The sequence below is a fragment of the Petaurus breviceps genome, unplaced genomic scaffold, assembly GCF_028583685.1.
Source record: "Petaurus breviceps papuanus isolate PSGF00001 unplaced genomic scaffold, PetGlider_PUasm1.0 90825, whole genome shotgun sequence".
Classification (NCBI taxonomy): domain Eukaryota; kingdom Metazoa; phylum Chordata; class Mammalia; order Diprotodontia; family Petauridae; genus Petaurus; species Petaurus breviceps.
The window spans coordinates 9,798,494-9,824,298 of record NW_027187353.1 but is presented as its reverse complement, the minus strand read 5'-3'; the positions used below and the strand labels follow the sequence as shown (position 1 = coordinate 9,824,298).

General features: G+C 37.0%; 1 protein-coding gene across 1 annotated transcript; it reads left to right on the top strand.

Moving 5' to 3' along the window:
• Nucleotides 1-22,901: 22,901 nt before the first annotated feature.
• Nucleotides 22,902-23,972, top strand: LOC138148707 (olfactory receptor 13A1-like). Its single transcript, XM_069071535.1, has one exon. The coding sequence runs from the start codon at nt 22,902-22,904 to the stop codon at nt 23,826-23,828; it is 927 nt and encodes a 308-aa protein (XP_068927636.1). The 3' UTR covers nt 23,829-23,972.
• Nucleotides 23,973-25,805: the final 1,833 nt, after the last annotated feature.

Sequence of the window (25,805 nt, the reverse complement as noted above, 5' to 3'; positions counted from 1 at the left end):
TACCTGCAACCCTCATATCTATCTTATGATTTCCCAATACCAGTTAGCTTCAGAGTATCCTGTCACTTTACTGATCTTTCATGGAACCCAGGATTACATATACTGGTACCCTGCCCCACTCCAGATCTGGTCCTGGGCTCCAGGGAGACGGGGGGGAAGTAAGTACTTTGAGAATTGACCTCTACTCAGTAATGATTCATTCTCGAAACGATTATCCTTTGAGCTAAAAATCCCATGTTTTGGGGATGTTCAAGACAATCTGGCCAGGTAAACATGGTATTTGGTGTGTGAGCAGCATTGGTAAGGACTTCTTTGAATGACTAGGAGTGAGGATACAACAACCTTGACTACATGGTCATGAGTTCCAGGGTCCTCTAAGCTTGAAGGATAACTCTTCTGTACCCAGGAGTAAAATTTCTCTCCTAGGCAACTGGGGTCCTAAAACTTCACCACCATTTTTCATTCAAATAAGTTATTTATATATTTTAGATGATTCATTCAATTTCTTTTATTCTTCCTCCTGCCCCAGTGAAGGGAATTATGACTTTTATAATGATTAATATGATATGTGTAATAAATATACTAATAGGTTAGATTTTTCACAATTGTCTTTGTGAGTCAGAAGCTCACAACGTAGCTTTAAATGATCAATCAAACCTTTGACAATGCTCACAATCACTGGCATCTTTGTGCCTATGTACCTTAAGTAAAGTAAATCAAAGACTATAGAACCTGTTCCCATCACAGAACTCTGTCCTGTGACCCACCAAAGTCTGGACCCCCAAAGACTGGACTTCACAATTATTGTATTGTCTTCCATTTGTGGGTTTGTCATGGGAAATGACTCTAGACTGGGAAATGCTCCCCTCCCTTACCACTCATGATTTATGTATAAAATCTTTGTTTTTACTCAGCAAGGTGGGATTCTGATCAGGAAAATTCTTGACTTGCAAATCTGTCCCTCATAATGAAACTAATTAATTAAACAGCTTCCTGATTATTGGCACTTTGTCTCTGGCCTGCTGTTTCATCACTTTCAGGTTATAGACTGGCTCAGTAAAATCCTGTTAACATTCTATATCTCCACACTCCATACTTATCCCATAACTCCACATTTTGTAAAATGAACAAAATGCACTTTTTAGAAATACATGAAGTTAAAATGTGTTCTGTCTTTTGTTACAAAAAATAAGAGTAAAAACAAACAAAAAATAGAAAGAACACACTTCAAAGCCAGGAAGACTTGGGGTCAAGTCTTGCTCTGAGATATATTGTTTGTGTATCCTGGATAAGTTCCTTAACTTCTTTGTGTATTAAAATGGCAACTCTTCATGTTGCGATGAAGGTGCTGACTTGTATTGACAAAGGGAATTTTCTCATCTGGGAGTTATGTATTCTAGTCAAATAACAAGTCCAAACCCAATGCAAAGGAAATGCAAAGCAAACCTGGGGGAAATATTCTCCCTTCATTCTTACCGGAAGGAGTCCAAAATGTTTGAAAAGAAGATAGAATTGAGTTTAGTGTCATTTAGTGCAGCCCCTTCATTTTAAAGGAAAGGGAACCAAAACCAAGATACATGAAACAATTTTTTTAACATCATAAAATTCCTATATTGAAGAGTTCAGGCCAGAGTCAATATTTCTCTTTTCCCAATCAATTAAATTTTCTAGTTTACCTCAATGTATCACAAGACCATCATCTTGAACCATGTAGCTCAGGTAGGTCAGTGCAAAGGAATCAACAGCAAAACATTAGATAAAGAGTTAGGGAATCTAACATAACACCTGTCTCTTCCACTATTTTGTTAATTTTAGTTTTTAAAAATGTCTTTATTTTTTCTTGAACTTAAGTAAAACAAAGCTTTTCATGACATAATAGAATTGAAAAAAGATGATTGTACATGAAACTGCAAATCTGTTTTGTACAACTTGCTATTCCTTTTCAAATATATAATAAAGTTATCATGTATCTTTCTCTTTTCTCCTTTTTTCTCCCTACCCTCCCTAGAGATGGCTACCATTAGATATAAATATGTATATATATATATATATAGGTATTTGTATGTGTGTGTGTAAAACTCTACTATATATAAAAATACTATATATAACTTCATATGTGCTACATATATAAATGTACTATATATAAATTCTATACATACATTTCTATATTCTTCCATTGGATGCAAATAGCATCTTCCTTTGTAATTAATTTGTGTATTTAAAATAGTCAAAATGATTTATTTGCTCAAAGTTGTTATTAAAGCAATATTGCTGTTACTGTATACAATACCCTCTTGCTTCTGCTAATTTTGGTTCTCATTATTTTGTGACAGTCTATGTTTTTCTACAATCAATGAGCTCATCATTTCTTCTAGCACAATAGTATTCCATCACAATCACATACTGTAACTTGCTTAGCTATTCTCAAAATGACAGATATCCCCTAAATTTCCAGTTCTTTGCCACCATAAAGAGAGCTTCTATAAATATTTTATAAAATCTTCTTTTCCCTAATCACCTTTCAACCTAGTAGTAGTATTGCTGGGTGAAAGGGTATAAGCAGCTTAATAACACTTTAGGCATATTTCCAGTTTGTTCTCCAAAATGGTTGGATCAGTTCACAGTTCTACCAACAGTAAATTAGCATCCCAATTTTTCCACATCCTCTCCAACATTTGTCACTTTCCCTTTCAATCACTTTAGCCAATCTGATAGGTGTAAAATGATATGTCAAGGTTGTTTTAATTTGTATTTCTCTAATAAATAATGCTTTAGAGAATTTTTCATGTCTGTAAATTATTTTAATTTATTCTTCTGAAAATGGCCTTTTCATATTTTTGACTATTTATCAATTGAGAAATGATTCAGATTCTTATAAATGCGACAAAGTTCTTCATATATTTGAGATATAAAACATTTATCCCTGAGATTCTATTAAAAATTCCCCCCCCCCAATTTTCTACTTTCCTTCTGATCATGGCTACATTTGTTTTATTTATACAAGGTCTTTTTAATTTAATGTAATTAAAACACATTATTAAGGTGTGGCTAGGTGGCGCAGTGAGTAAAGTGCCCACCCCAGAGTCAGGAGGACCTGAGTTCGGTTCTGGCCTCAGACACTTAACACCCACACAAAAAAACTAGCCATGTAACCTTGGGCAAGTTACTTAACTCCAACTGCCCTCCAAAAGTAAAAAAAATACATTATTACCAGGAATGCAGAGCTGATTTAATACTAGGAAAACCATCAGCATTATTGACCATATCAATAACAAAACTAACAGAAATCTCATGATTTTTTCAATCAATGCAGAAGAAACTTTTGACAAAACACAGCATGCATTCCTGTTAAAAACACTTAGAGACCATAGGAATAAATGAAGCTTTCCTTAACATGATAAACAATATCTATCTAAAACCAGCAGCAAGTATTATATATAATGGGAATAAGCTAAAAGCATTCCAGATAAGATGAGGGGTGAAATAAGGATGCCCGTTATTACCACTATTCTTTAATATTGTACCAGAAATGTTAATGTTAGCAATAAGACAAGAAAAAGAAATTGAAAGAATTAGAATAGGCAATGAGGAAACAAAACTAGTACTCTTTGTAGGTGATACAATGGTATACTTACAGAATCATAGACAATACACTAAACAACTACTGGAAATAATGAATAACTTCAGTAAAGTTGCAGGATATAAAATAAACACATAAATCATAAGCATTTCTGTGGATTACCAACAAAGCCCAGAAGCAAGAAATAGAAAGAGGAATTCCATTTAAAATAACTAACAATATAAAATATTTGGAAATCTACCTGTGAAGATGAACCTAGGAACTATATGAATATAATTACAAAACACTTTTTCACATAAATGAAGTCAGATCTAAATAATTGGGAAAGTATCAATTGCTCATGGACAGACTGAGTTAATACAATAAAATGCCATTTCTACCTAAATTAATTTACTTATTCAGAACCATACCAATAAAACTCCCCAAAATTAGTTTATATAGCTAGAAAAAATAATAGCAAAATTAATCTGGAACAAAAAAAGCTCAAGAATATCAAGGAAATTAATGGAAAATATGCAAAGGAATGTTGCCAAGCTGTACCAGATCTAAAATTATATCATATAATGTGGCAATTATAAAAACTATTTGAAACTGGCTAAGGAATAGAGTGGTCAATTAATGAAATAGATAAAGTATACATGACATAGGAAATGACTATAGTAATCTACTGTTGGATAAACCCAAAGACTCCAGTTTCTGGGATAAGAACCCACTATTTGACAAAAACTGTTGGGAAAACTGGAAAATAATATGGTAGAAACTAGGTATAGATCAACCTCTCAGACTGTATACCCAGATAAGATCAAAATGGAAACATGATTTAGACATGAAGGGTAATTCCATAAGTAAATTAGAAGAACAAGGAATAGTTTACCTGTTAGATCTATGGAGAAGGAAGGAATTTATTATCAACAAAAGAGAACATTATGAATGCAAAATTAATAAATTTGATTATATTAAATTTAAAAGTTTTTGCATAAACAAAATGAATACAACCAAGATTAAAATTATGTATAGTTAGTCATATCATTTCCCCTGTTTTCTCACTTAGTTCAGCATCTAGCTGATAGTCTTCCTCTCTATCCCACCCTATCCTTGTTCTTGAGGACTTCACTATACAGACTGCTGTCACCTCAACTTTATTAACCTTTCCAACTCCCAGTAGCTGCATTTTCATTACACTGCGGTCACTCACAGAGATGGTCAGAACTTTGAACCAAACAATACTAAGTTAAAAAAATTAATTTATGAAATAACACAAGTATTTCATTAAAAAAGATGATTGCACATGAAAGTGCAAATCTATTATGTACAACTTGCTATTCCTTTAAAATGAATAATAAAGTTATCATGTAATTTAAAAAAAAGGAAAGAAGAAATCTGGGAAATAATGTTTGATTTTAATTAACAATTTTCAGTTTTCAAGTCATTCCCCAATTGATAAATGGTCAAATGATATGAAAAGGCAGTTTATAGATGAAGAAGTCAAAGCTATCTATAGTTGTATGAACAGAAAAGCAAATTAAAACAACTCTGAGGTACTATCTCACACCTATCAGATTGGCTAATACAACAGAAAAGGAAAATGATAAATGTTGGAGAAAATTTGGGAAAATTGAGACACTAATATATTGTTGGTGTAGTTGTGAACTGATTCAGCTCTTCTGTAGAACAATTTGGAACTATGCCCAAAGAGAAGTCAAACTGTGCATTTTCTTCAATCAACAAATACCACTACTAGGTTGTATTTCAAAAAGATGATAAGAAACAGAATATGTATCTACACATACAAAAATATTTATAGCAGCTTTTTGTGGTGTCAAAGAATTGGAAATTGAGGGGTTGACCATCAGTTGGGAAATGTCTGAACAAGTTGTGGTATATGAAAGAAATGGAACATTATTATGTTATAAGAAATGATGAACAGGTGGATTTTAGAAAAACCTGTAAAGACTTAACATGAACTGATGCTGAGTGAAGTGAGCAGAACCAGAGAACATTAGATGATGATCAAGTATGATAGACTTAGCTCTTCTCAGCAACACAATTATCAAAGACAATTCCAAATGACTTAGGATGTAAAATACTATCCACACTCAGAGAAGAACTGATGGAGTCTGAATGTAGATTGAAGCCTGCTACTTTTACCTTTTTCCATGTTTTTCCCCATTTTTTTCTGTTTCCTTTCACAAAATAATTAGTGTGGGAATATATTTTATATGATTGCCCATGTATAACCTATACCAGATTGTTGGTTGTATTGGGGAGGAAGGGGAGAGAGGGAAGGAGAAAAATATAGAATTCAAAACCTTATTAAAATGGATGTTGAAATTTATCTTTATGTGTAATTGGAAAAATAAAATATTATTTACAAAAATATTAATGTAATCAAAATTATCCATCTTAGACCTCACTCTGCTCTCTATCTCTTTCTTTATTCCTAAATTGTTTGCCTGTTCACAAGTCTTTACCCCTTTACTCCCACCTGCTTCCTCTGCATGAGCTCTTCATTTCACACCCCATTTTGTGAGATAATTCTTCCTTTTAGCCTTCCCCTACCCAATTATATTTTTAAAATCACACCATCATAGGTAACCCAGTCCAAACCTTTGCTTCATAGTACTCTAGTAATGATAATGATTTTAAGGATACTGATAACATTTTCATATATAAAAAGTAAACATTTTGATCTTAATGAGTCCCTTTTAATTAGTTTTTACTGTTTTCCTTCTATTTCTTCTGGATCTTTTATATTCAATTTTCCATTGAGTTCTGATCTTTTTGACACAAAAACCTGAAAGTCTTTCAGTTCATCAAATATCCCCCCCCCCCTATTCAGGATTATACTCAGCTTTGCTGGTTAAATTATTCTTGGTTGCAAGCCAGCTTTTTTGCTATTTGAAATACAATGTTCCAAGACCTATGATCTTTTAGCATAGGTCTTTTGAAATCTAGGTCTTGTGAAATCTTTATTATATACCTGCAGTATGTAATTTTTTTTCCTGTTGCTTGCAATATTTTCTCCTTAACTTGGGAGTTTTGAAACTAGGCATGATGTTCCTGTAAGTTTTTCTCCTGTTATCTCTTTCAGGTGATAAACAGAATTTTTCTATTTCTACTTTGCCCCCTTGTTCTAGAAATTCAGGGAAAATTTCTTAAATAATTTCTTGTAATATTGTATCATGATTCTTTTTTTTTTTTGAAACATAACTTTCAGGTAGTCCAACAATTATTTTATTGTCCTTCCTTGATCTTTTCTCTAGATAAGTTGTTTTTTTCAATAAGATATTTCAGATTTTCTCCTAGTTTTCTAGTTTTATAATTTCTTGGTGTCTTATAATGTCACTTGATACTACTTGACCAATTAAAGTTTTCAAGAAGTTGGTTTCTTCCTTAATATTTTGTATCTATTTTCCAAATTGTTAACTTTCTTTTCATAAGTTTTTTGTATTGCTTTTTTTCCTAATTTTTTCTTGGTCTCTCTTATTTGATTTTTGAATTCCTTTTTAAGTTCTTTCAAGAACTCTTTTGGAGGGGGGGGTGTGGAGACAAGATGGTGGAGTAAAAGTAAGAACTTGCTTGAGCTCCTGCTCCAATCACCTCCAATACCTGTAAAAAATGACTGTAAACAAATTTTAGCACTACAGAATATACAAAGTGAAAGAGAGAAACAAATGTCCCACTGGAGGCAGCCTGGGAGGCTGGCAGGAGCTGGGAGATGAGTGCAGTCCCACATGAGCCACGCTGGCCCAGACTCATGGCCCAGACTGGCCAGAATAGTCTTCAGGAGAGTGAACCATTGGCAGCTGTGGTGGTTTCCAGATTTCTCAACCCATGAACACCAAAGAGGAAATAAAAGGTAAGTAGGGAACTCTCTGGGAAATTAGTAAGAGAAGACCATGGTCTGGCACCTGTCCCTGGGGTGGCAGAGGTGGTAGTAGTGTGGTGGCTTTAGCCGCTGCCATGTGGCTGCCTCCAGAGCTCCTGGACTGCAGATCATAGGGGGACCAAGTGGCCATTCAGAGAGTAATAGCTCTAGCTTTAACCTGCTTGGATCTGGGTCACAGTCTTGGGTGGAGGTCCTGGGGTGAGGAACACTAGCTTGCCAGGCTATAGAGAGAATGCTTTCCTCATAGCTCTGACAACAGCTCTGACAACAACTGCAAAACCCCAGAAATTTGGGACAGTTCTCTCCACTCTGGAAGCAGAGTTCTACCTGGGTAAAGAGCTCAAAATCAAGTAATTGGCTGGCAAGATAAGCAAATAGAAGAAGTACAATCAGGCAACAGAATCTTTTTGCAGAGACAAAGAGTATCAAAACATGGAACCAGAAGAAGATAAAGTCAAAAACCCTGCATCAATGCTTCCAAGAAAAATATGAACTGATCGCAGAAAGAGCTTGAATCAGCAAGCACCCCAGTGTCCCCAAGGTGGCTGCCCATACAGGTTCTTAGATCTGCTTTGTTAAAGGAAAGCAACTCAAAATGGGTTAACAAGCTTACTTTAATCAGTCAAACATATATAATTTACCTCATTCAGGGGAAAAAGGTCAGCACCCTGAACTTCAAAGTATATAGGCAGAATTATCAAGACAGGAACAGATCAAGTAGACAGCTTTCCAAACTGTCCAACCATTACATCCATACCAAATCAACATCTGGGTTTTTCAAAGCCGGGGGAGCTCTGTACAATGGCTTCCCAGAATCCAGATCAAATCACAGAACACATCTCAAAGTGAGCCCCAAAACAAAGCTACACATCAGGGCTTATATAGCCTTCTCCTGGCTCAGAGAATGTAACAACCTTATTGACTCACTGGCCAATCAAGAAGTATTTACTGAAAAACAAGCCTCCCACCCCAGGCTCCAGGTGCACTTTAGCCTAGGGGCAGCGAAGATCTTCAAAATTTATATTCCCCATTACATTTGGCCCCAAGATCTTTCATGCCCATAGCATAAACAATTTACTTTTGAATTAGTATTAACACTCATAGGTCCATTTTCAAGACACAGAACTAAAGTTACCAAAGTGGCCACTGGGTCTTAAACAAACACAAAGTACATAGCATTATCACTTCAATTCAAAACAAGAGTCCAAATAAAGTTATCTTGGGAGAAGGGGGGGGAGTGTCCTTTCCCTCACACAGCTCCAGCCCTGCTGCCAAGTACAGAGGGGGCTGGGCAACAAAACCAACAAGGTGGCATCCTTGGGGGTCCAAGGCACTTCATCCCACCCACCATAGTCACAAGTCACAAGTCCATCCTCCCCCTGGGTCCCAAACTTTGGGATGCTGCCAGGAAACACACTCAGTGCCCCTGCTTTGCTGCTCAGTTCTTATCTTTTCCTCTGGCTGAATTCCGAACTCCTGGGTTCCTTCTCCTCCCACAGGTGGCAGCTGCTCCTGGCTTCTGCCCAGGTCCTGATGCAGGCAGCTCACCATTCCTGCTCTCAGCTCAGCGAAGTCTGCATGCAGGCCATTCTTCTCTCCTGGTCCATGGCTCCACAGAGTCACAGCTATCACAACTGGGAAACAAACAATTATCCCAGCCCCCATACTTTCTTTTTACTCTGCAGATCCCATCCTTGTCGCCATTTTGTAGCAGCAAGCACCCCAAGCACGTCCTCAGGGTTTGCTGCCAACACAGGTTCTTGGATCTGCGTTGCTAAAGGAAAGCAACACAAAATGGGTTAACAAGCTTACTTTAATCAGTCAAACATATATTGTTTACCTCGTTCAGGGGAAAAAGGTCAGCACCCTGAGCTTCAAAGTATACAGGCGGAATTATCAAGACAGGAACAGATCAAGTAGACAGCTTTCCAAACTGTCCAACCATTACATCCATACCAAATCAACATCTGGGTTTCAACATATGGGTTTTTCAAAGCCGGGGGGCTCTGGACAATGGCTTCCCAAAATCCAGATCAAATCACAGAACACATCTCAAAGTGAGCCCCAAAACAAAGCTACACATCAGGGCTTATATAGCCTTCTCCTGGCTCAGAGAATGTAACAACCTTATTGACTCACTGGCCAATCAAGAAGTATTTACTGAAAAATAAGCCTCCCACCCCAGGCTCCAGGTGCATTTTAGCCTAGGGGCAGGGAAGAACCTCAAAATTTACATTCCCATTACATATGATCTCAGGCTTTAGAGGAGCTCAAGAAGGATTGTGAAAATCAAGCAAGAGAACTGGAGGAAAAATTGGGAAGAGAAATGAAAATGATGCAAGAAAATCATGATTATATAGTTAACAGTCTGCTAAAAGAGACCCAAAATAATGCTGAAGAAAATAACACCTTAAAATATAGACTAACTCAAATGGCAAAAGAGGCCCAAAAAGGCAATGCAGAGAAGAATGCATTAAAAAAATAAAACTGAATTGACCAGATGGAAAATGAATTTCAATAACTCACTGAAGAAAGTAATTCCTTCATCATTAGATTGGAGCAAATGGATGCTAATGACTTTATGAGAAATCAAGATAGTATAAAACAAATCTAAACTAATGAAAAATAGAAGGCAATGTGAAATATCTCATTGGAAAAACTCACTGACCTGTAAAATAGATCCAGGAGAGATGATTTAAAAATTGTTGGACAACCTGAAAGCCATGATCAAAAAAAGAGCCTAGAAATCATCCTTCAAGAAATTCTCAAGGAAAATTTCCCTGCTATTCTAGAACCAGAGGGCAAAATAGAAATTGAAAGAATTCACTGATCACCTCTTGAAAAAGATCCCAAAAAGAAAACTCTTAGGAATATTATAGCCAAATTCCAGAGTTCCCAAGTCAAGAAGAAAATATTATAAACATTCAGGAAAAAACAATTTGAGTATTGTGGAAACACAATCAGCATAACACAAGATCTAGCAGCTTCTACATTAAGGGATCGAAGGGCTTGGAATATGATATTCTGGAGATCAAAGATCTAGGATTAAAACCAAGAATCACCTACCCAGCAAAACTGAATATAATACTTCAGGGAAAAATATGGATATTTAATGAAATAGGAGACTTTCAAGCATTCTTGATGAAAAAACCAGAGCTGAAGAGAAAATTTGACTTTCAAATACAAGAAGCAAGAGAATAATAATAATAATAATAACAATAAGAAGAAGAAGAAGAGAGGGGAGGAGCATACAGGGGGAGGGGGAGAAAGAGTCAGGGGGGGAGAGACGAGGAGAGGAGAGGAGAGGAGAGAAGAAGGAGGTAAAGGAAGAAGAAAAGAAAGAGAAGACAGAAGAGTATAATAAGGAGGAGGGAAGAGGGAGAAGAAATGAGAGGGTGGGAGGATAGAGAGAGATGAATATAGTCTAATGGAGAAAGCAGTGAACACACCAGGAGTCAGGAAAACCTGAATCCCAATTCTGTCTCAGACACTTAGCAGCCATGTGAACTTTTGGAAAAATCACTTAAGCACTTATCACAATGATTAGAATTTAGTAAGTGTTTAATAATTGCTAGCTGACAGCCTAAAAAAATAGAAAACTCTTTTTGGACTTGTGACCATTTTATTTTTCTGCACTCTGTGTAGGAGTCCAACTTCAGGCAATCCTCTCCTTCCCTAAGCCACAGTTAGGGCCCCTAGCTATGCTGGTTCCCAAAATGCTTTTGCTTCTAGTGGTACAACACTCATAAACACAGGGCATGTGTTCACTTCTCCTCACCCACAATTCCAGCTGGGAATCACATCTGTTCAGCACCTCCGGGCCTGGTCTTCAGAAACAGCAGGGCTTCCCTCAATCTTCCCTCATTTGGCCATCTAATCCCTAGATTGTTCATTAGATGAAAGTTGGTGAGGTGAAACAGACTATGAGGTGAAAGTTCTTAAGGTCTAGTCTGCTTCCAGCCAAGGAGTCCCCCCCCTACACCCGGGGCCTACTGTTGGTTGATTCAGCAGAGTTGTCCTGGAGGTGTTTAAATTTCACTCAGGTCAGACCTCAGTCCCTAGAGGTCCTGCTTTCCCTGAGTTCCTCTAAAGTTATTTCAGGAAAACAACTGTTTTACCCTTTTATTTGCTGCTCTATGTTCATTTTGAGGTAATTTTTTTGTCTTGTAGAGGAAATTTGGGGAGCTGTAATGGGAATATAAATTTTTAAGATCTTCCCTGCCCCTAGGCTAAAGTGCACCTGGAGCCTGGGGTGGGAGGCTTGTTTTTCAGTAGATACTTTTTGATTGGCCAGTGGGTCAGAAGGTTGTTATATTCTCTGAGCCAGGAGCAGGCTATATAAACCCTGATTTGAGGTTTTGTTTTGGTGCTCACTTTGAGAAGTGTTCTGTGATTTGTTCAGATGAGATTCTGGGAAACTGTTGTTGAGAGCCCCCCGGCTTTGAAAAACCCAGATGTTGATTTGGTATGGATGTAATGGTTGGAAAGTTTTGGAAACCTGTCTACTTTATCTGTTTCTCTGTCTTGATAATTCTGTCTGTATACTCTGAAGTTCGGGGTGCTGACCTTTTCCCCTGAACTAGGTAAACGATACATATTTGACTGATTAAAGTAAGCTTGTTAACTCATTTTGAGTTGCTTTCCTTTATCAAAGCAGATCCAAGAACCTGTGTTGGCAGCCACCCTGGGGATGCTTGGGGTGCTTGCTGCTACAGGAGCCTGGGATTTTCTGACGTACTGTAGCGGCAAGCACCCCAAGCACGTCCTCAGGGTTTGCTGCCCATACAGGTTCTTGGATCTGCTTTGCTAAAGGAAAGCAACTCAAAAAGGGTTAACAAGCTTACTTTAATCAGTCAGACATATATCGTTTACCTTGTTCAGGGGAAAAAGGTCAGCACCCCGAACTTCAAAGTATACAAGTAGAATTATCAAGACAGAAACAGATCAAGTAGACAGCTTTCCAAACTGTCCAGCCATTACATCCATACCCAATCAACATCTGGATTTCAACATCTGGGTTTTTCAAAGCCGGGGCGGGGGGGTGAGGGGCTCCAGACAATGGCTTCCCAGAATCCAGATCAAATCACAGAACACTTCTCAAAGTGAGCCCCCAAAACAAAGCTACACGTCAGGGCTTATATAGCCTTCTCCTGGCTCAGAGAATGTAACAACCTTATTGACTCACTGGCCAATCAAGAAGTATCTACTGAAAAACAAGCCTCCCACCCCAGGCTTCAGGTGCACTTTAGCCTAGGGGCAGGAAAGATCTTCCAAATTTTCATTCCCATATTTCCGCCCCAAGATCTTTCATGCCCATAGCATAGACAATTTACTTTTGAATTAGCAATAAACATCTCTTAGGTCACATTTTCAAGGTACAGAACTAAAGTTACCAAAGTGGCCACTGGGCCTTAAACAAAAACAAAGTACATAGCATTATCACTTCAATTCAAAACAAGAGTTCAAATAAAGTTCTGGGGGGGGGGGAGGTGTCCTTCCCCTCACACAGCTCCAGCCCCTGCCTCCAAGCACAGAGAGGGGGCTGGGCAACAAAACCAACAAGGTGGGGTCCCTGGGGATCCAAGGCACTTCATCCCACCCACCATAGTCACAAGTCCATCCTCCCCCTGGGTCCCAAACTTTGGGATGCAGCCAGGAAACACACTCAGTGCCCCTACTTTGCTGCTCAGTTCTTATCTTTTCCTCTGGCTGAATTCTGAATTCCTGGGTTCCTTCTCCTCCCACAGGTGGCAGCTGCTCCTGGCTTCTGCCCAGGTCCTGATGCAGGCAGCTCACCATTCCTGCTCTCAGCTCAGCGAAGTCCGCATACAGGCCATTCTTCTCTCCTGCTCCACAGCTCCACAGAGTCACAGCTACCACAACTGGGAAATAAATGATTATCCCAGCCCCCATACTTTTCTTTTACTCTGCATATCCTGTTCTTGATGCCATTTTGTAGCGGCAAGCACCCCAAGCACATCCTCAGGGTTTGCTGCCCATACAGGTTCTTGGATCTGCTTTGCTAAAGGAAAGCAACTCAAAAAGGGTTTACAAGCTTACTTTAATCAGTCAGACATATATCGTTTACCTTGTTCAGGGGAAAAAGGTCAGCACCCTGAACTTCAAAGTATACAGGTAGAATTATCAAGACAGAAACAGATCAAGTAGACAGCTTTCCAAACTGTCCAGCCATTACATCCATACCCAATCAACATCTGGATTTCAACATCTGGGTTTTTCAAAGCCGGGGCAGGGGGGGGGGTTCCAGACAACGGCTTCCCAGAATCCAGATCAAATCACAGAACACTTCTCAAAGTGAGCCCCCAAAACAAAGCTACACATCAGAGCTTATATAGCCTTCTCCTGGCTCAGAGTATGTAGCAACCTTATTGACTCACTGGCCAATCAAGAAGTATCTACTGAAAAACAAGTCTCCCACCCCAGGCTTCAGGTGCACTTTAGCCTAGGGGCAGGAAAGATCTTCCAAATTTGCATTCCCATTACAAATACTCTGTCTTCTTCCTAGAATTCCACTAATTTAGTGGATGACCTTGATCAGATAATGTCATTTCTATGAGCCTCAGTTTCCTTTTCTGTAAAAGGAAGCAGTTGCTTTAAATTGTCTCTGACATCTTTTCTTGTGATCCCAGGATCATAAATTTAGAGATGGAAGTGACATCATGAGATTTCTAGTCCAATCCCTTCATTTTACAGATTAGGTAACTGAGACCCAGAAAGGCTGTGGCTTGACCCAGGTCACCTATGTAATAGATGTCAGAGGGAGTATTTGAAGCCAGGTGCTCTGACTCTAGGGCCAGAGTGCTTCCCACTAAACCTCCCTGTCTCTATGAATTGTTCCTTAGGGTCCTGACCTGGAAATAAGTTCTGTGTCCCTAAAGTCTTCTCTGTACCAGAGTTGGAACTTAATTGCTTCTTTGGCATCCTTCCCAGGAAACCACCCTCCAGAAAATCTCAAGTGGCATCTCTTGACATATCCCCTTCAGGTCGTGCGCCACCTTTCTCTTTAAAGGCTGGCTCATGGTTTGCTCCTTAGAATATTACCCTGAGGGTGGTATTTAAAGAATTTATATTATTATGTCCTCATTTAACATTGTTTTGGAATTGACTAAAGTCTTTTTACCTCTTTTCCCTTAATGCTAGGAACTCAGTGTCAGAATGCTGAATCAGATGTTTCAAACTGAAAAAAAATATTCTCAGGTGATTACCTCAGGACTATGAGGTTCTAGGGAATTTATTAATTTTTAGTAGATAAAAATCCTCTAACAAGACACCAGCATATACTACATTCTGACAGCAATCTGATGGACTCAAGATGAAGAATGAGACATGTATTTTCAGGTGGCCATTGAGGGAATTTGTTTTACTTGCTTATGCTTATTTATTGTAAGTGGTTTCTTTTTCTTTTTTCTTTTCAAATGGAAAGGAATAAGAGGGATAGAAAAATAAATGTTTCTTAATTGAAAAAAATCAGTATTGGACTCAGAATCTGAATATTGGAGTTGACGTCCTGGGTCTGCTCCCTATCTAAGTTGTACAACCTTCAGCAAGTCACTTTTTCCTCTGTGAATCTTAGCATCCACATATCCAAAATATATGGTTTGGATTTTTTTATAATGAACATTTTTTTTTCAAACTCTAATGCTCATTGACTAAATACTAGGTTGCTATTGGTGGCTAATGATATATCGTTAGATATATCATTGGATCCTCGACATTCTTGGAAATTTGATTTTTACCTGTTGATTGCCATAGAATTACTGACATCTCTTTGATTACCCTCATTTTAAAATACCTTTGTCCTAGTTGTGTGGCTTTGGGTAAGTCATTTAAGCTCTTTGTGCTTCGAATTCCTCATCTATTAGGTGAAGTTGAACTAGGTGACCCCTAAGAGTCTTTCTACATCTAGGTATCTAGTTTTCCTATGAGTAATGTCAATGTTTAGAATCATTTAGAAGCCTGTCCACATCCCAGCAGTGCTCTCATTAAGCTGGAGATAGGGAGACTCCTCATAAGGGAGACTGGAGATAGAGTTCCCCATGTGAATAACAAAACCAATAAAAATAAATAATGGCATTGATGATGACTAGCAATGTGACACCCTCTTTTTCCTCCAGTAATGTCCCATTGCAAATAAGTAGCCAATAAATTTATGGACCTTGCTGACCCCTACTTTAGTGCCCACAGAGCATTAGAGCTCTTTACATATTACTTTGATCTCTCAGCTTGTCTTCATGCAGTCTGGGGCAAAGGTCTACTTTTCTTAAACAAGATTCTCATTTCAAAATATTTCAATGCAGATCATCTCAAGCAGCAGTGATAAGGATGAATCTGGAGTATGAACCCACTAAGTATTCACTGGGTCTGGATCCTTTGACTTTCAGAATGGATATATTCTCTTTGGGATATATTTGATGGGGCCATTATAATTCATATCCTTTTCACTTTGCTGGTGAAATGATAGCCTCCTATTCCTTGGCAAATTAAGGTATATTTAGAGTCATTACTGGGAGGCTGTTTAATACATGTATTTCAATTTGTAGCTTCAGACATCTCTCCAGCTGTATTTGAATGCTTATTTTTCTTGGAAAACATTCCACTTTCCCACCTCTCTGCCTATGTTCATACATTTTATTCTGCCTAGATTGCTCTCTCCTTCATTCCTGTCATATTTTCCATCTTTCAAGCTCCAGGTCACATTCTTCCTCCTCCATAAAATTTTTGCAGGTGAACTCAAGGCTAATTTTTCTCTCTATCCATGTGATTCTCATACTATTCAGTTTTTCTCCTGAATATTTCTTATATTGTGGTTTTATGGTATGGGTGGTTATGGGTATACATGTTTCATTTTTCCTAGTGTACTAGAAACTCTTTAGGAGAAACAAGTGAGTATATATTTTTTTGTAATTAGTTTCAATATGGGACACATAGTAGAGTTTATAGATTTGTGAAAAGTATCTTGACTTCATGTGTAATTTGGAGTGACATCATCATTTGTCTTTTACCAGGTAGGATTTTATTTGGTTATTTTTTCTGCCTGGGATAAAGGAAATTAAATAAGGCAACTACAGGTGTTAATAAGGTAACCCTACATAGAAGGAAGGACAGAGACTAATAAGGGCCTGGGATAATGGAAGTCAGAATCATGTCTGAGAAATTGTTCCTGGGATGGGTTGCTGTGGCAGTTTTATGGGAAGGACAGATCAAGGAAAGAAAATGTCAGCAGCATCTCAATGTACATACACATACACATCTACCATTAGTGCCTTAACTTGGCATTAAGGAAAACCCAAATGAGAAGCTGAGATTTTTCATTTGAACAATTCTACAGGGCAGAAAATGATGCTCAGGGAAGTATCTCTGCAAAGTCTCAATGAAAATAATCCTAGTAATTGGTTCTTGAACCTTGCCAAAAGGGCACTAGAGCTCTCTGCAGACTTAATCTCACAGCAGTTACTTAGAGCTGCCTTGGGGAAGTCTCTGCTGGGTTTTTTTTTTTTTGTATTATAGAGTTATGTCTTACTCTTAAACAAAGGATTCTCTTTTCAAGTGATTTGAATTCAGATCTATCCAGATTTCTGGAAAGAGGGATGTGACTGTAGGATTGATTTTGGTCTGGGATTTGTTGAGTAAAACACGGGAGGCAAATGTATTTTACAAAATATTTATGACATTTTTGTCAGCAAAGTATCAGGGAACTGAGGAATGAACTTTTGGCTGAGAAGCTGCCATAGTGACCCTGAAAAATCTGAGGTTGAAACAGTTTTTATTTAGGTTCACGAGATGCAAATTATTTTCTTTTTGTGTTTTTCTTTTGTTTTTCAATCCTTTAAAACATTTTACTCTTTATTTTTCATATCCATTTAAAATTTTAAAAAATTAATTCTGTCCCTCCCTTCCATCCCTGTCCCACCTATTGAGAAGTCAAGAAATGCGATATCAATTATATGTGAAATCATGAAAAAACATATTTAATATTTGTCATGTTGCAAAAAAGAAAGCAAAAAATAAATATGCTTTAATTTGCATTCAGATTCCATCCGTTATTTCTTTGGAGGTAGATAGGATTTTTTCATCATAAGTCTTTTGTAATTGTCTAGGATCATTGTATTGCTCAGAATAGACAAGTCATTAACAATTATGGGACAATATTGCTGTTACTCTGTATGACTTTCTCCTTGTTCTGCTCACTTCACTCTGCATTATTTTGTATAAATCTATTAGGTTTTTCTGAAACTATCTTGCTCATCATATCTTATAGAACAACAGTTTTCCATCATAATCGTATCATCACAACTTATTCAGCCATTCCTCAATTGATGGGCATCCCCTCAATTTTCAGTTCTTTGGCACCACACAAAAAAGCTGCTATAGATACTTTTTGTAAACATAGGTTCTCTTATTTTTTCTTTGATCTCGTTGAGATACAGACTTAGAAGCTGGATCTATGAGTTGAAGGGTATACACACTTCCATAGTGCTTTGGGCATAGTTCCAAATTGTTCTCCGGAATATTTGGATCAGGCAAACTCCACCAATAGTGAATTAGTGTCCCAATTTTGCCACATCTCCTCCAAAATTTGTCATTTTCATTTTCTGTCATATTAGCTAATGTAACAGGTTTGAGATGATATATAGAATTGCTTTAACTTGCATTTCTCTAAGCAATAGTTATTTAGAGCATTTTTCCTATAACTACATATAGTTTTGATTTCTTCTGAAAACTACCTGTTCTTATCCTTTGACCATTTATCAATTGGGAAATGACTTATTTTTTTTAAGGCAATTGGGGTTAAGTAACTTGCTCAAGGTTACAAGGCCAGTTATTTCTGGGTGTGGTGCTAAGTATCTGAGCCTGGATTCCATCCCCAGATTATCCCAACTCTGGGGCTGGTGCTCATACTCGCTGAGTCACCTGGCCACCCCTAAGCAATTGGGGTTAAGTAACTTGCTCGAGGTTACACGACCAGGTGTTTCTGGGTGGGTGCTAAGTGTCTGAGCCCGGATTCAGTCCCCAGGTTATCCCGACACTGGGGCCGGTGCTCTTACTCGCTGTGCACCTGGCCGCCCTGAAATGACTTATTTTATAATAAATTTTAATCACTTCTCAATATATTTGAGAATTCAAACCTTTGTAAGAGAACCCTATAATCTTCCCCCAGTTTTCTGCTTTTTTTTTTCCTAATCTTGGCTGCATTAATTTTGTTAGTGTAAAACCTTTTCAATTGGAAGTAATCAAAATTATTCATTTTACTTCTCATGGTCCTCTATATCTATTTTTTGGTTTTGAACTCTTTCCTTATTTATAGATCTAATAGGTAAAATTTCCCCTGCTCCCATTATTTGCTTATGACATCACCCTTTATGTCTAAATCATATACCTGCATTGACCTTATCTTAGCAGATAGTGTGAGATGTTGGTTTATACCTAATTTCTGCCAAACTTTTTTGCCAGTTTTCCTTGTGATTTTTGTCAGGTAGGGAACTCATGTCCACAAAGCTTGACTCTTTGAATTTATCAAACACTGGATTTCTAATGCCATTTACTACTGTGTTTTGTGTACCTAATCTATTGCACTGATCCACCATTCTATTTCTAAGCCAGTACCAGATTGTTTTCATAATTACCACTTTGAAATATCCTTTGACATTTGGTACTACTAGTTCATCTTTTTCCGCATTTTTCCCACCAATCCCCTTGTTATTCTTGATACCTTGTTCTTCCAGATGAATTGTGTTATTTTTTCTAGGTCTAGAAAGTATTTTTTTGGTCAATTTCATTGGTATGGCACTGAACATATGAATTAATTTAGGTAGAATTGTCATTCTTATTATATTGGTTCATCCCACTCATGGACAATTAATATTGCCTCAATTATTTAGATCTGACTTTATTTGTGTGGAAAGTATTTTGTGATTATGTTCATATAGTTTCTGAGTTTGTCTTGGCAGGCAGACTCCCCTGTATTTTATATTCTCTGTAGTTATTTAAAAATGGATTTTCTCTTTCTACCTTTTTACATTGGATAAATATGGAAATGCTATTAATTTATTTTACATCCTGCAACTTTGCTAAAGTTGGTAATTGTTTCAACTAGCTTTTCATTGATTCTTTAAGTCTGTAAGTATACCATCATCTGCATATAAGAATACCATATCATATGTAAAGAGTGATACTCTTGTTACCTCATCATTTTTATTCTTTCAATTTTTCTTGTTTTATTGCTATAGCTAGAATTTCTAGTACATTATTGAATAATAGTGTTGATAATTGACTTCTTTGCTTTACCCCTGATCTTATTTCTTTCTTATCTTCATTACAGATAATGCTTGCTGATGGTTTTTGATAGATACCATTTATCATTTAAAGGAAAACTCCACTTATTCCTCTGCTTCTTAGTGTTTTTAATGGCAATGAATGTTGAATTTTGTCAAAAGCCTTTTCTGCATTTATTGAGAAGATCATGTGATTTTTGTTGTTTTATTATTACCATGGTTATTATGGTGATATTTTTACTAATATTAAAGCAAAGCTGTCTCCCTGTTATAAATAACACATGGTCATAATGTAATAGTGTCTAATCTTCATGATATATTGCTGTAATCTCTCTAGCTATTATTTTAATTTTTTGCATCAATATCAATGAGGGAAAACTGTCTATAATTTTCTTTGTTTTCTTCTTCCTGACTTAGATATCATAGTATTATATATTTATATACATATATATGCATATATATATATATATATATAGTATTATATTCCTTCATGAAAGGAATTTGGTAGGAGACTTTTTGCCTAATTTTCCAATTCATTTTCCAAAATTTAGTATTTAAAGTAATCAGTCTGTAGATGTTTGGTAGAAGTCACATGGTCCTAGGGAATTTTTATTAAGGTTTTTATTTATGGCTTATTCATTTCTTTTTCTACGATAAGAGCTACTTAAAAATTCCATTTCCTCTTTTCTCTATTTCCTCTTTCGCTAATCTACTTCATGGGGATGTTTTGAAGCTTCAGTCACAACCATATACTTACATATTATATTTTTGATCCCACAGACTGACCTTAGTACTAATCAGAGAGAAGAGGTGTATACAGCTTGTTGTTCAGAATGAATAAATGGCAAGTTTCTCAGGCTTAATGTATGGCTTTTTTTGGTTTTGTTTTAGTGGAACAAGACTAGGAAATAAAGAAAACATTCACAACAATAACTAGGATGGATCCTCAAGTAAATGCTCAATAGTGATATCTATGATGTATGTAGTACTCTAAGGCAGAGGTGTCAAACTTACCAGGGGGCTTGCAAAACTCCCAGACAGAGGTCCAACAAGACTAATATGTAATTGGAAAATATTTAATAATAAACACAAATAAGTTACAACATAAATAATGTTAATTAGGAGTTTTCTAAGTCTATGTTATCCATTTCAATTCAATACCACTACTCTAAAGTAAGGTAATTTGCAATGGTCCCATAATTAGATGTCCATTGTCCCAAGGTACTGTCTAAACCTCTAAGGTACAGCCTATTTGGTGGAAGGAGTTTTCTCATCAGAGTTCCCTTTATTGAGTAATTCATAAGTGTGTGTCACAAAGTCAATATCTGTACCCACTCCTTCCTGGGTATTCTCAATGCCTAGCAAAATACTTGAATCACAGAAGGTGCTTAATGTATAGTTAATGAAAGACTTTGATAACTATTGAATTTGGTTCTGTTTTAAAACAATATGGATAATAAGACGTTATTATTTTTTTCAGGTAATGGTTGGACTAAATGATCTTTGAGGTTCCTTTTGTCAGTGAGATTCTGTGTCTAAAGAGATACTTTTTTTGGCTTTTTGGAGGTGGGAAGGTAGGGCAGTTGAGGTTAAGTGACTTGCCCAAGGTCACATGGCTAGTTTTTTTTTAAATTTTGTGTTAAGTGTCTGAGTCCAGATTTTAACTGAGGTCCTCCTTATTCCAGGGCTGGTCCCCTATTCACTGCGCCACCCAGCCACCCCCATAATGTGTTATTATTAAGCTATTCTCTAATAGTTTATTGCCAATAATCTTTGTGACTAACCAGACAGATTAGGCCAGATTTTGCAAGACAAACAGGAGGCATCATGGTAAAAGCACTCAATAGGTAGTCAAAGGGCCTGATATTTTTCCTCAATTTTTTAACATTTTATGTAAAGTTTTGAGGTGCAAATTTTACCCCTTTGTCCCCTTCCCCTTCCATGAGATGGTAAGCAATCATGTGTGCAATTATGTAAAACATTCCCATATTAGCCATTTTGTACAAAAAGACTTTAATAAAAAAATGAAAGAAAGTGAAAATAGCATGCTTTAGTCTGTATTCAGTCAATATTGTTCTTTGGAGGCAGATAGCATGCTTATCATTAGTCCTTTGGGATCATCTTAGATCATCGTATTGCTGAGAATAGCTAAGTTATTCACAGTTCTTCATTGAACAAAATTGCTATTACTATGCACAACCTTCACTTGGTTCTGTTCACTTCACTATGAATCAGTTTAAGTAAGTCTTTTCAGGTTTTTTTTTTCTGAAATCATCTTGCTTGTCATTTCCTGTAGCACAATAATATTCCATTACAATAATATACCACAGCTTGTTCAGCCATTCAACAATTGGTGGGCATCACTTTGATACCCACAACAGAAAGAGCTGCTATAAATATTTTTGTACATATAGGTTCTTTTTTTCTAAATCTTTCTAGCTCCAGATCTCTAATGTAAAATTTAATAATATCTTATTTACAGATGGAAAAACCAATGCTCAAAGATGTCTCATTGATTTGTTTAAGGGTACAGAGCTTAAAAGTCTCAGAGCTGCCACTCGGAACCAGTTCTTTGGATTCCAAAACCAGAGGTTAGTTGTTTCTCTTTTTTTGTATTATTCATGATAGTCTTTTTCTTATCTGTATCCCAGTGCTTACCACAGTCCCTGGCACATAGTAAGTACTTAACAAATGTTTTTTAAATTTAATATAGAGAAGCAAAATAAATGATATATGGTCCTTGTCTTCAAGGATGAAATGTAGTTAAAGTCAAACCAATGGGGAAAAGGTATATTGTGAAATATAAGAAAGAGAGTAAAGGTTACATATGTTTGGGAAGTGATATCCCTTAGAGGTAGAAGGTATTGGTCAGGGATTGAATGTTACATTAATCTCATTTGGAGCAGGTGCTAATGTTGTGATTTTCAATATGTGTTTTCACCAGTCAGCAATAATTTTAATTTGGACATCTGCACTACAACCTATGTATTTCTACCCTAAACAGTTTTTTTTTTTATTTTATTGTAAATCTGTACATTTTGTTTCTGCCAAAGTTCATCTGACTTGTTCATTGCCACATGAGGGAGCCTCTTCTTTTGAAGACATCTTCTGGTGGACCCAGGCAGCATCTTCTGGACGAATGGCAGTGACCAATCAAACAGTGGTGACTGTGTTTATCCTGCAGGGTTTCTCCGAGACACCTCCACTTCAACTTGTCCTCTTTTCCATCTTCTTCTTCCTTTACATCATGGCCCTAGCAGGCAATGCTCTCATTGTAGTGGCCATAAGCCTAGATTCAGGTCTCCACACTCCCATGTATTTTTTCCTTGCCAACCTGGCCATCTTAGATATTGGTTGCACAACCACAGTTCTGCCCAAATTGTTGGAGAACCTTGTAGACAAGAAGTCCATCTCCTATGTTGGGTGCATGACTCAGTTGTATTTCCTTACATGGTTTTTGGGTGCTGAACTCCTGCTCTTCACGGCCATGGCTTATGACAGGTATGTGGCCATTTGTCACCCCCTCCATTATACTACCATGATGAGTAGAAGGGTTTGCATCCTCCTAGCTGGTAGTGTATGGGCTGTGAGTGCCATCAGCTCATCAGTACACACTGGTCTTATGATACAGTTAATCTTCTGTGGCCCAAATAAAATTAAGCACTTTTTGTGTGAAATCCCTACTTTGCTACTGCTCTCCTGCACCTCCACATACCTGAACAATATCATGATAGTCATTGCAGATATATACTTTGGAGTGATTAATTTTATGCTCACTATGTTGTCGTATGGCTTCATTATTTCCAGCATCCTGAAGATCCGCACCACAGAGGGCAAGAAGAAAGCCTTCTCTACCTGTTCCTCCCACCTCATTGTGGTCACTATATATTATACCACAGTTATATACACATACATTCTCCCAGGTTCTGGGTCCTCCATGGATAATGGAAAAATAGTGGCTGTCTTATACACCACTATCAGCCCCACTTTAAACCCTCTCATTTACACTCTACGCAACAAGGATTTCAAAACAGCCCTCAAGAAAATGTTCCCATTCATCAAATAAATAAATAATTGGAATTTGCCTACATGACTTGGTTGTAATTTTATTTTTGAAATGACAGTGTAAAAGATGATGTAGAAGTAAATTTAGGTTCTATCAACCTTAGTTATTGGATTTATATCATTATTTTTACCCAGGATATCAGAGTTAGAATGGATCTCTGTGACCAACTTGCGCCTTATCACACCCTTGTTCTACTCCCAACTCCCTTGTTTTAGTTTTGGGCCACACAACACCCTTTTAGTCACCATAAGCTTATTTATCTTTGTCCCCTTACCATTCACCACATTGAAAGGTGGTGGCCATAAGCCTAGACTCAGGTCTCCATGCTCCCATGTATTTTTCCTTGCCAACCTGACCATTTTAGATATTGGCTGCACAACCACAGTTCTGCCAATCAAATTCTGTTGATTTTTACTCTACAATATCTCTTCCACCATTTCCTTCACTCAAATCATATACCCAAGGTCATATCCCCATGATTCATATCAATAACAGTATATCTAATTGCTCTATTTACTGCTAATATCTTCCTCCTTTCTCCCATGCAATCTATTCTTCATACATTACTCTCCTAAAGTCCAGGTTTTAGCCATGCCATTTTCCTACCAAAAAGTTTTAGAAGATCCTTATGACAAATGGAAAAAGAGAAAACAAATTATTTACCTTCAAATTTAAGACTCTTTCCAGTCTCGCTGTCTAAAATAATATGTTTTTTATCTGTGTTTTACATGATTCCTTCATGCACATTCTATTTTCCAACCAATCTGTGCTGCTGGTTCTGTGTTAAAGACAGTTAACTGGCATAATGGAAAGACCAATGGAGTTGGAGTTAGAAAAGCTTGAGTTTGAATCCTACCTCAGATATCTATTAACTGTGCAATCCCAGACAATTCACTCAACTTTTGTCAAGCTTGGTATCCTCATATGTCAAATGAAGCTAATAATATTGCCTTTCTCACAGGATCATTGTGAAGATCTAGTGAGATAATAAATATGGAAAGCACCTTATAACTCTAAAAAAGCTATGTTAATATTAGCTACATTTTTACACTTGATGAATAGCTGCACAGAATGTGTGGATTTGGAGCTGAAATATATAGATTCAAATCCTAGATCTTCTGTTTTAGCATTTGTGTGACTTTGAGCAAATCCCTTCATCTCTCTGAGTCTCAGTTTCCTCAACTATAAAATGAGAATCTTGGACTAGATGATCTCTGAAGTGTTTTCAGGGATAAATTAATGATGCTATGATCTCTTTCAACTCTAAGTCTATTTCTATAAATTCATAGAGATAGTTTCAAATGCCTGGAATTCACTTCCTCTTCATCTCTGCTTTTCTAAATTCCTCTTTCCTTTCTCAACTCAGGCTGAACTCAGATGTCTCATTGTTCCTAAAACATCTACACTGATCCCCTTCAACTGAAAATGTTCTCTCCTTCCCTATTTTTCAAAAAAATATTTCCTTAATTTTTTTCTTTCTGATTTGAGGAATTGTTTCTGATTCCATTGAGAGACTCACATCAACAACTCTTTAATACTTTCAACAGTTCCATTGTTTCTCAGTCTCATGGGAACACAATAAGAATGCAATTGGAACACAAGATTCCTGCCCAGCAACTCAAAGAATTGCCAACTTTCTGTTCTCAACAGAAAGTACCTAACCTTTACTCACTGTGATATGTGAGTGACTATATCCTATTCATCTCTTCCATTCTTTGGAATTCAGAAAATATACCTCTTACTTCTCCTGCTTTGTCTCTCTAAGTCTAGGGAATAAAACCTTAGAGCTCATGCAATAAATTAACAATCATTTATTCAATACCTGTCATGTTCCAGACACTGTACTAAGCACAGGACATGAAAATACAGAATCAAGAGAGTCCCTTCCCCTGAAGCCCAGAGAAAGAATGGAATTTAAGGTGGTGGAGTCAGCTAATGGACAAACATGGGTTGGACCATGCACCTTTTATTCACTGT

Excerpts from the sequence above, each read along its gene's own strand:
- LOC138148707 (XM_069071535.1), top strand. The coding sequence starts at position 22,902 with ATGGCAGTGACCAATCAAACAGTGGTGACTGTGTTTATCCTGCAGGGT.